General features: G+C 44.6%; 1 protein-coding gene across 3 annotated transcripts in view; it reads right to left on the reverse strand.

Moving 5' to 3' along the window:
• Positions 1-15,442, reverse strand: part of atm (ATM serine/threonine kinase) — a 215,734-nt gene that overhangs the window by 14,262 nt on the left and 186,030 nt on the right. For 2 of the 3 annotated variants that reach the window (XM_038818310.1, XM_038818311.1), the window contains exons 59-61: positions 14,858-14,944; positions 12,611-12,725; positions 3,033-3,096 (exon numbers count right to left, since the gene is read on the reverse strand). In XM_038818310.1, coding sequence (XP_038674238.1) covers positions 3,033-3,096; positions 12,611-12,725; positions 14,858-14,944 — 266 coding nt within the window. Of the gene's footprint in view, positions 1-3,032; positions 3,097-12,606; positions 12,726-14,857; positions 14,945-15,442 lie in introns of those variants that run through there. The other variant, XM_038818312.1, reaches the window with a different exon arrangement.

Genomic DNA, 15,442 nt, shown 5'->3' on the forward strand with positions numbered 1-15,442 from the left:
ATCTCCAGCAAGTCCACGAGGTTCATGTGCCTCGACCTGTTCTCCATATCATCAACCTTGGCTTTCAGGTCCTCGTTTCTATCTGCCAGAATCTGCATTTCAGCCTCCAATGAAACCGAATGTGCATCGGTCTTTGTGGTTCGACCGGGTCTCCTCAACACCCTTTAACGTCTCACCCTGCTCCCTCTCAGCCCTGGCAGTTTTGCCAAGCTGCTCCCTGAGCGGGCCCAGCACCTCCTTGACGGTGGTTTTGAATGACTCCTTCAGATCCCTGCCTTGCCGCTCAAATATACCATTCATCCAATTTCTGAACGTTTCCTGCTCCTGCGCCATCACACTCGTCAGGGTTTTCAACGTGATAAGCACCGCTGTTTCCACTGCAAACTTCCCCACTTCCTGACCTTATGATGGAAGAGAGGTTATTGATGAAGCAGCTGAAAATGGTTAGCCCGAGAACACTACCCTGAGGATGTCCTGAGCCGAGATGATTGACCTCCAACCACCACAACCATCTTCTTTTGTGCCAGATTTGACTCCAACCAGTGGACAGTTTTCCACCTGATTCCCATTGACTCCAGTTTAGCTAGGGCTCCTTGATGCCATACTTGATCAACTTTTGCTTTGATGTCAAGGGCAATCACTCTCACCTCACCTCTGGCATTTAGCTCTTTTGTCCATGTTTGCACCAAGGCTGTAATGAGGTCAGGAGCTGAGTGACCATGGCATAATCCAAACTGAGTGTCCATGCACAGGTTATTGCCGAGTAAGTGCAGCTTGATAGCACTGTTGATGACTCCTTCCATCACTTTGCTGATGATGGAGAATAGACTGATAGGGCAGTAATTGGCTGGGTTGGATTTGTCCTGTTTCTTGTGTACAGGGTATACCTGGGCAATTTCCCACATTGCCGGGTAGATGCCAGCCTTGTAGCTGTACTGGAACAGCTTGGCTGGGGTGTGGCAAGTTCTGGGGCACAAGACTTCAGTACCATTGCCGAAATATTGTCAAGGCCCATAGCCGTTGCAGTATCCAATGTCTTCAGCTGTTTCTTGAAATCTTGTGGGGTGAATCGAATTGGTACCTGTGATGCTGGGCACCCCTGGAGGAGACCAAGATGGATCATCCACTCGGTATTTCTAGCTGAAGTGTTATGGGCCAGGGTTTAGAAAACTCCAAAGTATACTGTGGAGTTCACCTGACCTAAAACTGTTTGTTGATTTTGGTTACGATGAGCACAAGAGCCTGCCTTTCAATAGAGCCTCAACAGTTCTTTGGTGCTATTAATCAAAAAACAAGCGTTATTCTACGAATTTAGTTAACATTTGTATAAACACACACAGTAAGAATTCTTATCAACTACAAACATAAAGACCCCACACAGCTACAGGAATCTATGTATAACTCTTAATGAATTCACCCTTAACTGTTCCAATTCAATAAAAAAATCCAAGTAAAACCAGAAACCACTTTTCAAAGGTGTGGCCCAGCACACAGCATTCTTACTGGTATAAGACTTGTTATTGATATTCTTGTTCTCCTTTCCAAACAGCAGGTTTTCCTTCCAGAAAGCAATTATCTCTTTTAAGTTATCAAGCAGTCTGAAAACAGCTTTTAAAATGTAGACACTTCTTTCCACCTGTGCAGTTCAAACCAGTCCAAAACTCAAAGCGAAAGTAAAACTCAGAGCCACAGCCCAGCTCCACCCATACAATAACATCACTGAAGCCATGTGATAAGACAAAGACATTTCTTAAAGGGACACTCCCAAGACAGAACATTATTGCGAATGTTTCAGCCTTGTCTTTTGCCCACATGTGCGGGGTTCCTACATTATTTAGGATAGGGATATTTGTGGAGATGGGTTTTAAATTATTTTTGACATGGCAGAGGTGGAAAACCAGTCGCGATGAACATATCGAGGGTATGGAGTTGCCTGAAGACCCCATGGTTGGGGGCCAGGATTGGGCATTGTGCCTCCTGGCACTTTCCCGGGGTCACTGAAGTGGGCATTGCAAGAGGGGTGGTGGGGGGAAAGAGTGCCTCCCGATACTTCCATGGTGTGACAGGATATGTGTGGTAGTTTTGGATAAATTGGAGTTTGCTGATGGTGGATGATCGAAGAGTAGAGAAAAGATTGTTGGAGTATTCAAATTTGGTGATGATGAAGGCAGTGGTTTTGAGGTAGTAGTGGAGATGGGCAAAGTTATGAAAGTGGAAGCAAACACTCTTGGTGTTGAGTGGGATGTAAAGTTCATCCCAAGACAAAACAGGGGACAAAAGTGCAAATGATCTGCCTGAGCATGTTGCTAGGGTGTAGGTTGGCTTCAGCGGCAATGGAGTGGAGAGTGCGATGGGGCTAAAGATGATTATATCCTCACAATGTTGAGCTGAGGAAAATTATAACTTGTGAAGTATTTTATGACAAACAGGATCATGGAAAATACAAAGGCAGTCAAGGAGCCAAAATAAGTGATTGATAGGTAGAGCTGCGAATCATCAGTAAGCATGCAAAAGCTGCCCATAGGCTTGTGGATGATATTACTAAGGAAGAAATATGTAGGTAAGAAAGATGAAGTAAGTCACCATTAGATTTTGGGGGGATCCAAAAGGTGAAGATACAGGTGAGGAAAGAAAAACATTTGCTGGAAATTTGCCGTGCTTGGTTGGATATGAACAAACCATGTCAGGATAATTTGTTGAAGCTGAATGAAGGGAGAAGCATTGAAAGGTAAATTTCTGATCAACCATCGTGGACAAGAGCAAGAGGTTGCTCTCATGATGAGTGAAGATTGAAGAGGGTGGAATGGGAGTAAGATGGAGTAGAAAATGCTCAAATCCTGACTTGAAACGAATAGCAGTTTTGAGGCTGAAGGATGGGGAACTGAACAGTCGGACTCAATCTTAGACAAAAATAAATCCTTGCATTTGGTGTTTGAAGCGAGGGTGAAAGTCAAAGTATACCAATTACTTGCACATTCATTTAGCATCTGTTCAATGGGGAGATGGACATAAGTTTGATAAAGACAAGTTACCTCGACAATAGTTAGTAAGGCTTCTTGGGAACTTCGCATAACCTCCATTGTCTTTTCACAACATCTGAAGGGTAAGAGGACAGAAAATGTTAATGGGGACACAGCACAAGTTTAATCCAGAGTGCAATGAATTATTACTTGCTGCTTGCAAGTTTCATACACAAAAATAATTGACAACAAAGTACACTCTAACTTGCCATCAATTTGCAATCTTAAGTGCTCCTATAATTGTTAATATTGTGGTAACCTGACAGGATTTAGGTTTGAGCCTGATTAAATTAGATATTTTAAATTAAAGGATTGGTTACTTTAAATCAAACTGCAGTCAAATCTCAGGCAGGCTGTTGGGAATTCAGACTTGACCAAAGGAAAAAACACAACCCACAGACTAACTGCCAGAAACATGTCTGGAACACACCTGTCAATCACCCATCAGAAGATCATCGCACCCTATTGACAGTAGCCCAGATCGAGCCAGACTTTTGGGCACCCAGAGTTTCTGCTGTTACCTTCTATGGGAACAGGTTATGTGCAGCCCACACCACCAGACATGGGCAGCACAGTAGCACAAGTGGATAGCACTGTGGCTTCACAGCGCCAGGGTCCCAGGTTCAATTCCCCGCTGGGTCACTGTCTGTGCGGAGTCCGTACGTTCTCCCCGTGTCTGTGTGGGTTTCCTCCAGGTGCTCCGGTTTCCTCCAACAGTCCGAAGACATGCAGGTTAGGTGGAGTGGCCATGATAAATTGACCTTCGTGTCCAAAAAGGTTAAGAGGGGTTATTGGGTTACGGGGATAGGGTGGAAGTGAGGGCTTAAGTGGGTCGGCGCAGACGCGATGGGCCGAATGGCCTCCTTCTGCACTGTATGTTCTATGTGAGGCGGGCTCAGATGTCCTGTCAGTCATCAACCAGCCCCTCCCGAGGCTTCATTGGAAGAAAACCAGAGGAAATGGCAAAAGGACGTGAAGGGAGAGGGAGGGGATAAAAAGGCACCCAAGGCACATCAGCAGCGAAGACTCCAGGCAGAGACAATCGAGACATCTGAGGAAGGAAGGAAGAAGCTGCCACAGAGATTCACTTTTGTGGTGACAGACCAGAGGGGCTCAAGAATCGGACCCATCATTCAACCAAGCCATCTTTGTGGGTAGTATAACCAAATCTTGGGTGTTTCTTGTATTACATATTTTGGGTTAATATATGGGTTATCTTTATTAAAGATCGTTGAATTAATAATAATAATCTAATTAGTGTCACACGCAGGCTTATAATAACACTGCAATGAAGTTACTGTGAAAATCCCCTAGTCACCACACTATGGCGCCTATTTGGGTACACTGAGGGAGAATTCAGAATGTCCAATTCACTTAACAGGCACGTCTTTCGGGACTTGTGGGAGGAAATCTGAGTACCTGGAGGAAACCCATGCAGGCTCCGCACAGACAGTGACCCAAGCCGAGAATCGAACCCGGATCCCTGGCGCTAAGAAACAACTGTGCTACCATGCTGCCCAATTATACTTTTGCTGGTCCTTTGTTCTCCTCGCTATTAAAGACCTCTGAGTAAAACTTTGATTAAAATACTGGACAAAGTATTTGAGAATTCGGCAGATACAACAATAAACAAAATTGGGAATTCACAGGAGTGCAGTGGAAGATACATTTTCGAGACACCGTATCAAATGCTGGACAGAAAAGGGGGCACTGTACATTGTTCAGATCCAGGATTTACTACGACAATCTTGAAAATGTTGAACCCTTAATACAAAGTGGTGGAGCCTTCAGCCAGAAGTGAAGAGTGGATGATCCATCTCCGCATCTCTAGAAGTCCCCAACATCACAGAGGCCAATCTTCAGTCAATTCGATTCATTTCACAAAATATTAAAAAACGGCTGAAGGTGCTGGATACTAAAAAGCTATGGGCCCTGACAACATTCTGGCAATAGCACTGGAGACCTCTTCTCCATAGCTTGCTGTGCCCCGAGCCAAGCTGTTCCAGTACAGGAACAACACTGGCATCTACCCAGCAATGTGGAAAATTGTCCAGCTATGTCCTGTACACAAGAAATAGGACAAATCCAAACCGGCCAATTACCACCTCATCAGTCTACTCTCGATCATCAATGAAATGATGGAAGAGGTCATCAACAGTGCTATCAAGTAGCACTTATTTAGCAATATCCTGCTCACTGGCACTCAGTTTGGGTTCCCCTAGGGCCACTCAGCTCCTGGCATAATTACAGCCTTTGTTCAAACATGGTCACAAGAACTGAACTCCAGGTGTGAGGTAAGAGTGACTGCCCTTGACATCAAGGCAGAATTTGACCGAGGATGGCATCAAGGAGTCCGAGCTAAACTGGAGTTAATGGGAATTAGGGAGAAAACAGTCCATTGATTGGAGTCATATCAAACACAAAGGAAGATGGATATGGTTGTTGGAGTTCAATCATCTCAGTTCGAGGACATCTCTGCAGGAGTTCCTCAGGGTAGTATCCTAGTCCAAACCCTCTCCAGCTGCTTCCTTCCTTCCATCAGAAGATCAAAAGTGAGGATATTCGCTGATGATTTTACAATGCTCAGCTCTATTTGCAACTCCTCAGATACAGCAGCAAGACCGAGACAATATCCAGGTTTGGACTGACAAGTGATAAGTAACATTCACACCTCACAAGTGCCAGGCAATGACCATCTCCAACAAGAGAGAATATAAACATCGCCCCTTGACGTTCAATGACATTACCATCACTGAATCCTCCAGTAGAGTTACCATTCACCAGGAACTGAACTGGACTAATATAAATACAGTGGCAGGACAGAGGTTAGGAATCCTGCAGTGAGTAACTCACCTCCCGACTCCCCTAAGCCTGTCCACCATCTACAAGGCACAAGTTAGGAGTATGATGGAATATTCTCCACTTGCCTGGTTGAGTGCAGCTCCAACTACAACCATGCAGGACAAAACAGCCTTCTTGATTGGCACCCTATCCACAAACAATCAATCCCTACACAACCGATGAACAGAAGCAGCCATGTGTACCATCTACAAGATACACTGCAGGAACTCACCAAGGCTCCTTAGATATCAGGTTCCAAACACATGATTGATACCACCGAGAAGGACAAGGTCAGCAGGTGTGGAAGTGGATTTCATTTATCGTCTTGTTATAACCTTGCTGTATGTAATATTAAGGGTCTGAAATATATCTGTGATCCTCAAGTAAAAATATGTTAAAGGGTTGAGGGAATGAAATGAGAGCAGAACTCTGTATCTGTTAATACAGAGACAGCAAAGATGAGTGTTTAAAACCTTGTCGACTGAGACAAGGGACATTGGAATGTGAAAGAGCTGACTCAGGAGCATGAGAGGGAAGGAGATAAGGAAGTTGGACCTGAGGGACAGATAGGATAAGAAAAACCGTTAGCAGCAGCAGTTGCATCATAGTCACCAGCCTACCGTAGGATAATAATTCCATATAAGCACATGTTCTGGATCCTTGCCAAATCATTGGTGTATCTAGGAATTTAAGGGGACCACCTCTAAGCTGTGTTTGTATAAAGAGACAGTCCATATTTTGGGACTTTGGCACTTCTCGAAGGTGGTTCCCCGACTACTTAGAGATTTGTCCCGGCCGTGAATAAACGAATATTCGTTACTGACGTGTTCGAGTGTTTTACTTCTGGACTGACGGACGGCTATGTGAAAGCGCAATTCACACAGGTACATGGGAATACCACCATCTGATAGATCCCCTCCAAGCCACTCACCATCCGACTTGGGAATATAGCATGAAAAAATATATAATCTTTCTATGGTTCTATCGCCTTTCCTTCACTATCACTGGGTCAAAATCCTGGAACTTCCACCTTAACAGTACTGTGGGTGTATTTACACCCCATGGACTGCAGTGGTTCAAGGTAGCTCACCACTACCTTCTCAAGGGCAACACATATTGGCCTAGCCAGCGACACCCACATCCTATGAATGAATTCTTTAAAAAGTGAAAAAATATTCCATCCCTCAATACTAACCTATTATGCCCAACGATCCCATGAACAACATGAAGGTCAATAAGACATTTAAAGAAATACCAAGAACTGCACATATATCAAAACTGTGTTGATTTTGCTATTTTTAAGATAGACTTTCTGATTAACCAAAAAATGGCTACAAGTCACATAACCACAGGACTGACCCTCAGTCTGTGAAACTTCAGTCCTCAATGTATAGACCTTTGCAATCCTGAAACCAGGGACTTGCAGATCAGAGTTCATTATTATTGCAGAGCTGTTAATAGACTATTCTCACACTTGGGACCCACCAGGTCCATTTCATAAGGGGATAAAGGACATCATGTGTACCTTGATAAGCTTGCCCATCTAGCAGAGTCAGAAGGTTTGCCTTGACAATAACTTCCCAACACAAGACCCTCAATATGGATGGTAACACATTCAAAAGCTAATGACTGGGATGTTAACCAGTTCCTGACACTGAATAAACATCCCTTTTGAAATCATTGTGGAGAAAGGTCCATGACTGGTGTGACCATTTTGAAATCTCTATATTCCTTTGAGAACTGAAAAATCCTCTGCATGCTGTTTTAACACCAACTGGAAAGACATCCAGCAGCCTGGCTGAGCAAGCAACTGTTATCATCTCTCAACTCCTCAAAGCCTGTTTGATTTTAAAAGTCTCTGATCACGCGACATGGTGGCACTGCTGCCCCACAGCTTCAGGGACCCATGTTCAATTCCGGCCTCGAGTGACTGTCTGTGTGGGGTTTGCTCTCTCTTGTGTCTGCGTGGGTTTTCTCTGGATGCTCTAGTTTCCTCCCACAGTCCAAAGACGTGGGGCGGAATTCTCCGCTCCCGGGAAAAATCGGGAGGGCCGTCGTGAATTCGGCTGAGTTTCACGACGGCCTCGGAGGCTGCTCCTCGCCCCCTATTCTCCCCTCCCGGCGGGGCTATGAGCGGCGCTCCGTAACTCTTGGCCGCAGGGCGGCGCGCCGAGAATGACGCAACGGCGGCGCCTATGTGACATCAGCTGCGCATGTGCAGGTTGGCCGGCTCCAACCCGCGCATGCGCGGCTGACGTCATGATGTCTGACAGCTCGAACCTGCGCATGCGCGGTGGTCGTCTTTCCCTCCCAGCCGCCCCGCAAGATGTGGCGGCTTGATGTTGAGGGGCGGCGGAGGGGAAATAGTGCGTCCGATTGAGGCGCCGGCCCGACGATCGGTGGGCACCGATCGCGGGCCTGTCTCCTCCCGAGCACAGTCGTGGTGCTCATTCCCCACCAGGCCCCCTACAAGCCCCAAAACGGGCATCTCATGGCGATTTCACGACGGCAGCGACCAGGTGTGGTTGCCGCCGTCGTGAAACGGTCGCGACCGGCAGGCCGCTCGGCCCATCCGGGTCGGAGAATCGCCTGTCGCCGTGAAAAACGACGAGCGGCGATTCTTCCGAGCGGGGGGTGGGAGAATTGCAGGGGGCGCCAGGGGGTCGTGAAATTAGTCGGGGGGGCCCTCCCGCGATTCTCCCACCCGGCGTGGGGAGCGGAGAATCGCGCCCGTGCAGCTTAGATGGATTGACCATGTTAAATTGCCCCATAATGTCCAAAAGGTTAGGTGGGGTTACTGGGATAGGGTGGAGGCGTGGGCTTACGTAGGGTGCTCTTTCCAAGGGCTGGTGCAGACTCGATGGCCGAGTAGCCTCCTTCTGTCAAGCAGTCTAAACACACAAAGCCCATCATGCTGCTGCAAGGATTGTCGTGTTATTATCACCAACCCGAAACTCATCTGGAATGAACTCCGTCATGATGGATACACCCTCTGGACCTTGATTTCTTGGACTGTGGAAACCACGTGAATTAATATTAATTTCTGTAGTTCTCATACTATTACTATCCATAGTTGTACCGGTTTTCTGTTGTTTCTCTCCATAAAATTCTGCTTTTCTATCCTTCCTGTGCCAAAGTGGACTTGTTCTTAAGTTCCCATATTATACTCCATCTACAAAATTTTGCCCACTCACTTACCCTACCTATATCTCTTTTCAGATTCTGTGTACTCCTTACAACTTGCTACTTGACCTATCTTTGTGTCGCCAGCAAATTTCTGTACCATACATTCGGTCACTTCTTTAATATATTTTCATAGGATGTTGGTATTGCTGGCTAAGTCAGCATTTACTGCCCAAGCCTAATTGCCCTTGAGAAGGCAGTGGGGAGCCGCCATCTTGAACCACTGCAGTCTATATGCTGTAGGTACACCCACAGTGCTGCGAGGGAGGAGTTCAGGATTTTGACCCAGTGACAGTGAAGGAATGGCAATCCAATTCCAAGTCAGATAGTGTGAGACTTAGAGGGGAGTCTGCAGGTGCTGGTGTTTCCATGCATCTGCTGCCCTTCTCTTTCGAGGTGGTAAAGGTCACGAATTTGGAAAGTGCTGTCAAAGGAGCCTTGGTGATTTTACTGCAGTGCATCCTTAGATGATAGGCACTGCTGCCATGTGCCCTGGTGGTTGAGGAAGTGAATGTTTAAGGCAGTGATAAGGTTGTCATAGAAACCCTACAATGCAGGAGGAGGCCATTTGGCTCATCGAGTCTGCACCAATCCTCTGAAAGAGTACCCAACCTCAGCCTCCTCCCCCGACCCATAACCCTGCCCAATTGTTGGACACAAGCAATTTAGCATGGCCAATCCACTTAACTTGCACATCTTTGGACTGTGGGAGTAAACCGGAGCACCCGGAGGAAACTGCCGCTTTACCATCCATTGAAAGTGCTACTTTGTCCTGGATGATACTGAGCTTCTTGCATGTTGGTGGGGCTGCACTCATCCAGCTAAGTGGAAAGTATTCCATCACACTCCTGACATGTGCCTTGTAGATGGTGGGCAGGCTTTGCAGGGTCAGGAGGAGAGTTACTTGCTGCAGAATTTCCAGCCTCTGACCTGCTTCTGCAGTCACTGTATTTATTGCTGAGTAAATGCCGCTTCATAGTACTGTCAGAAACACCTTCCATCAAATTTCTGATGCTCGAGAGTAGATTGATAGGGCAATAATCGGTAGGTAGGATTTGTCCTGCTTTTTGTGAACAGGACGCACTTGGTCAATCTTCCACATTGCCAGATAGATGCCAGTGTGAGTAATATCGATTATCAACAGTTGACGCCAGAGAACTGATACTTTGGCACTTCTGAGTTTGTCAACCCAAAAAGGACCCATTTATCCCGACTCCCTGCTTTCTGTTAGCTAACCACGGTGGCACAGTGGCTAGCGCTACTGCCTCACAGTGCCAGGAACCTGGGTTCTCCCAGTGTCGGCGAGGGTTTCCACCGGGTGCTCCTGTCTCCTCCCACAGTCCAAAGTGCAGGTTAGGTGGACTGACCATGATCAATTCACAGGGTTACGCGGATAGGGTGGATGAGTGGGCCTAGGTAGGGTGCTCTTTCGGAGGGTAAGTGCAGATTCGATAAGCCAAATGGCCTTCTTCTACACTGTAGGGATTCTATGAAAAAGATCCAAATGCAAGCAATCCTCTATCCATGCTAATGTTAGCACCAACATCCTGGGATTTGAAACTTATTGAATGCCTATTGAAAATCCAAATACATCACATTATCCACCCAACTTGTTACATCCACAAAGAAATCTAATAAATTTGTCAAACACAATTTTAATGTCACAAAACATGTTGACTATGCCTGATTGTATTATAATTGAGGGGGGGGGGGGGGGGAATTGGTAAAAGAAAACAGAATTAAAGGCTCTTTCTCTGAATGAATGTAGCTGTTGCAACATAATAGATATATTGATAGAATAAATAGATGTGCGGGCCATAAGAGATGTGGTTGCAAAGTCACCATAGCTGGGACCTGAATATTCGCAGGTATTTGCCATTTCAGAAGGACAGAAGAAATGAAAAGAAGGCATGGCTCTGTTAATAAAGGATGAGATTGGTACAATTAATGATCTGGTAGATCAATTTAAGTAGACACGACATTAAATCCATAGAATCGCTACAGTGCAAAAGGCAGTCATCAGCCCATCGAGTCTAAAAGAGCATCCTACTTAGGCCCACTCCCCTGCCCTATCCCCCGTAGATCCACCCAACACCGTTGGACATTAAGGGGCAATTTAGCCTGGCCAATCCACCTAACCTGCAGATCTTTGGACTATAGGAGGAAAACGGAGGAAACCCACACAGACACGGGGAGAACAGCAAACTCCTCACGGACAGTCACCCAAGGCCAGGATCTTGCCCCTTTGTGTATAAGGTTAGATTGGGTTACAGGAATAATAATAGTAATAATAATAATAATCGCTTATTGTCACAAGTAGGCTTCAATAAAGTTACTGTGAAAAGCCCCTAGCCGCCACATTCAGGCGCCTGTTCGGGGAGGCTAGTACGGGAATAGGGTGGGGTTGTGGGCCTGTTTAGGGCTCTTTTGGAGGGTCGGGGCAGATTCGATGGGCCGAATGGCCCCCCGTTTGCACTGTCGGGAGTCTATGATTCTAAATTGAAAGCAAAGATGTATAATGCTGCAAAGGTAACCCAGAAAAGTATGAACATTTTAGAAACTATAAAAGGATGATTAAAAAAACAGAGGGAGAAATTAGAGCATGAGAGAAAACAAGCAAGAAATATAAAAACAGACAGTAAAAGCTTGCAATTGCATGAAAAGGAAGTAGCTGAAGTATGCTTTGGTCATTTAGTGGGTGAATAATAATGGGAATCAAGGAAATGGCAGAGACTTTGAGATCATTATTGGCCACTTGAAGGCTGTTTTCATGCCCAACCTCAATTTTGAAACTGGCAGAAGGATTTACCTGGCGTGGGGAAAGCTTAGGCCTTGGGCAGGAAGGGGAAGGGGTGTTGGATGGGTGTCATCTCCATCAGAAGCACCCTTCGGCTCTGCGCACTCCCCCGTTAGTCAGGTGGCTGCTGGATCTCCCCCTCCCCCACACCCCTCCCAGCCTTTCCCCCGACACCTCAATTGCCCACTCCCCAAATGGCCAGTCCCAGGACGCAAGACTCAGACATCTTCCTAAACTTCATCTTCTGTCCACTGCAACTCTTATTGCTTCAGTGACTGGAGAGCTTCAAGCCAATCAGATTGGTTAACAACTTTCTATGGCAGGACTTCCTCCCAACTGAGGGGTAGAAGTCCCACCTGCAGCCAACTCATGGGAGCGTGAAATGACCGCGGGGCAGTCTGAGTCTTCAGATGGCGGGAAGAAAAACCCATCAACCTAAAATATTCAGGCCAATGTTCCTCAAATCCGATTGTGAATTCAAAGCAGCAATTCAGTCACGGGGCACAACTAGAGTTGCAGACACAAGTGTTTTCTTGAAGTTTATAATTAAAGTAATTCACATTAAAAGCTTCATCATTTTGATGATAGACCATCGTCTAGCCGTACACAATGTATCCTTTGGGATCATGTAACAGGAAAGGTTATGCAATCTCGTTTTAATCCATCAGCCGGTTAATGTATAGAGAATTACTGTTAATCAGTAAAAAAAACTTGCTGATTGAGGTTAAGGAAAATATTGTAACTGGCACAAGTAGTGTCTAGCACTTACCTTCTGAAAACACCTTCCACACCAGTGATGCCCATTCCATCTACTATATCCCTTGTTAGTCGGAATGGAACAGTCTCTGGAGTAGGAAGAATTTTTCCTTGCTCAAAAGCAACCCCTATTAAAAGAGAGAAATGTGCAAGGAGTTCAGGTGCATGAGGTATGCATTAACTGTGACCAGTTATAAAACCAGGTTTCTCGACCATCCCTTTAACGTTCCATAGTTGCTGCTTTACATAGTTGTACATAGGGTCAGAATTGGTCACTTTGAAAAGAAATAAATTACCATTACTTTCAATGGTAACATACGGATGTTAAGCAAATGGTAACAATCTTTGTCATGTTAAACTATATCCAATCTAACCAGCACTGATGGGGAGGAATACATTCCAACAGCACCTAATCTAAAGGATGTAGGTTAGAGAAACAGCCAAACAAAAACATGTCATTTACAGGACACCATTTTTTTTCTTAGAGGGAGATAATTTGGTCCACCTAGCTCATCCTCTCAAAGAAATCTACATTCTCCCATTATAGATTAGAATAAACACTATATTATTCAAGAAGCAGATTGACTAAAGATTGATGGCTCCAGACGTATTAGGGCCTATTTTTTAAGACAAGGATTTGTGTGGAAATCCTCACCCTGCTGGATGCGCGCATCAGGAAACTGCAGGTACCCTATCCATGATTTAACAATATGGGTGAAGATTTTCCGCTGGAAGCATATACTTTGAAAATTGATCCTATATGTTATTGACTTTTCAATATTGCACAGCATTCCATTAGCTTTATCAACTGCTGTCCTACAATGATTGGACAAGGTCAGTGTTAAGTCCTTGATTTATTTCAACCTCTCTTTTAGTTTGGCACCATTTATTAAGTAAGTAAATTCTGAGATTTCTGTCCAAATGTGCAAGATGTTCCAAGCATCTATTTTGAATTTTACATGCCATAATTCTGGGTACATTTATAAGACTGAGCCAACAAATGTAATTACCGACTGAATTCCCAGGTTGGTATCATCTGCAAGTTTGGTAACTTATCTTTTGTTTCTGAATTTAGATTTATACTGTTCAGAAACAGTAAAGGCTCCTGCTCTAATCCTTGGCTACATCACCTTGTATATTTTCCCAAATCACATATTTTATGATTGTCCACCACATTCTCTTTTTTTAGCCTATCCCTTTTCATATTTTACTTTTATCTTATGACGTCTACTATTTTATGCTTATGTTGACATTCTCTTTGGTTCAGGGCTTTTATGTCAAACTTTCTGAGCCTTCATAGATTTTATTATTGGATTTGACAACTTGCCATATCACTACCTCAAAAAAAACTAACCTATTTAAAATATTTATCTCCTCACCCTCTGGTGCATTTCTGTGGCCAGGATAGGCCCAGAACAGGCATGGACACTTCAAACACACAGCCTTTCATCAGCACATTTCAGCTGATGATTTGATGGAAGACAGCATACCTTATCTGCCCTTTCTACAGTTGCTGACTTAGCTATGTGTTTCAACATTTCCAATTTCTTGCATTTTATTTCCAAGCTTTTCCAACATGGCGTGCAAGCGTTTTGGGTAATCTGCCCCCTCATTCTCCCTGGAGAGAAGTGTCAGTCTCCTTAGCAACAGTGGGAATCGTGGCACCCTGGCACTGTGGTACGTCAGCATATTATGTCACCAAATTTTCAGAGGGAGGGGGGGGGGAACAATGAAAACATTATTTCAGTGAGTAACCATGAAATAAAATTTTAAAAATATGAAATGTAGGGGCTGCACAAGGCACAGTGGTTAGCATTTCTGCCTACGGCACTGAGGACCGGGTTCGAATCCTGGCCCTGGGTCTCTGTCCATGTGTAGTTTGCACATTCCCCCCGTGTCTGCGTGGGTTTCACCCTCGCAACCCAAAGATGTTCAGGTTAGGTGGATTGGCCACTCTAAATTGCCCCTTAATTGGAAAAATTGAATTGGGTACTCTAAATTTATTTTTAAAAATATGAATTATAGAATTAATAGTTTTCGTCATGCTATATACATATTACATATATATATATATAGCAATAGTAGCAAGAGAGTAAAGTATCAAATTAAGCTTGCATTAGTCACATTAAACTCAAAACATTAACTCTGTTTCTCTCTCCACAAATACTGCCAGAACTGCTGAGTTTTTCGAACACTTTGGTTTCATTACTTGCATTATTATTGGTATGCATATCAATAAAATTAGTTACTAGGTGCTCACCCAAGTCTATGTGCACAAGTTCAGCAGATTCTTCGTCAATGAGGATGTTTTGCACGTGTCTGTCACCAAGGCCAACAATGTAACAAACTGCAAATAAAGGACAAGTTACAATAAGATAACAGGCTAGAGTGAGATACAGAAAGATGCTAATGGTGTGGGTGCAAAACCTGTAATGGCTGTGGTGGTTCATGGAGGCAAGCCTCTTCATCTTGCCGCACGCTTTTGGAGTGGTGCCCTTCAAGTTATCCATACCCAATTGTCTCTCTCAAATGGAGAGGGATGTCCATGTTCCTTTGCGGACTATAACTACGGTAATTACTTACTTCTTCATTTTAACTACAATTAGATGAAAGGTTAATTGCTCTGGGACCATTTTATCAAAACATGACTAAATTATAAAAAAATTTTTGTGTCACTGATTAAAAAATCATGAAAGAAATTATACAAAGAACAAAGAAAAGTACAGCACAGGAACAGGCCCTTCGGCCCTCCAAGCCTGTGCCGACCGTGCTGCCCATCTAAACTAAAATCTTCTGCACTTCCTGGGTCCGTATCCCTCTATTCCCATCCTATTCATGTATTTGT

Source organism: Scyliorhinus canicula, chromosome 14 (genome assembly GCF_902713615.1).
Source record: "Scyliorhinus canicula chromosome 14, sScyCan1.1, whole genome shotgun sequence".
Taxonomy (NCBI): Eukaryota; Metazoa; Chordata; class Chondrichthyes; order Carcharhiniformes; family Scyliorhinidae; genus Scyliorhinus; species Scyliorhinus canicula.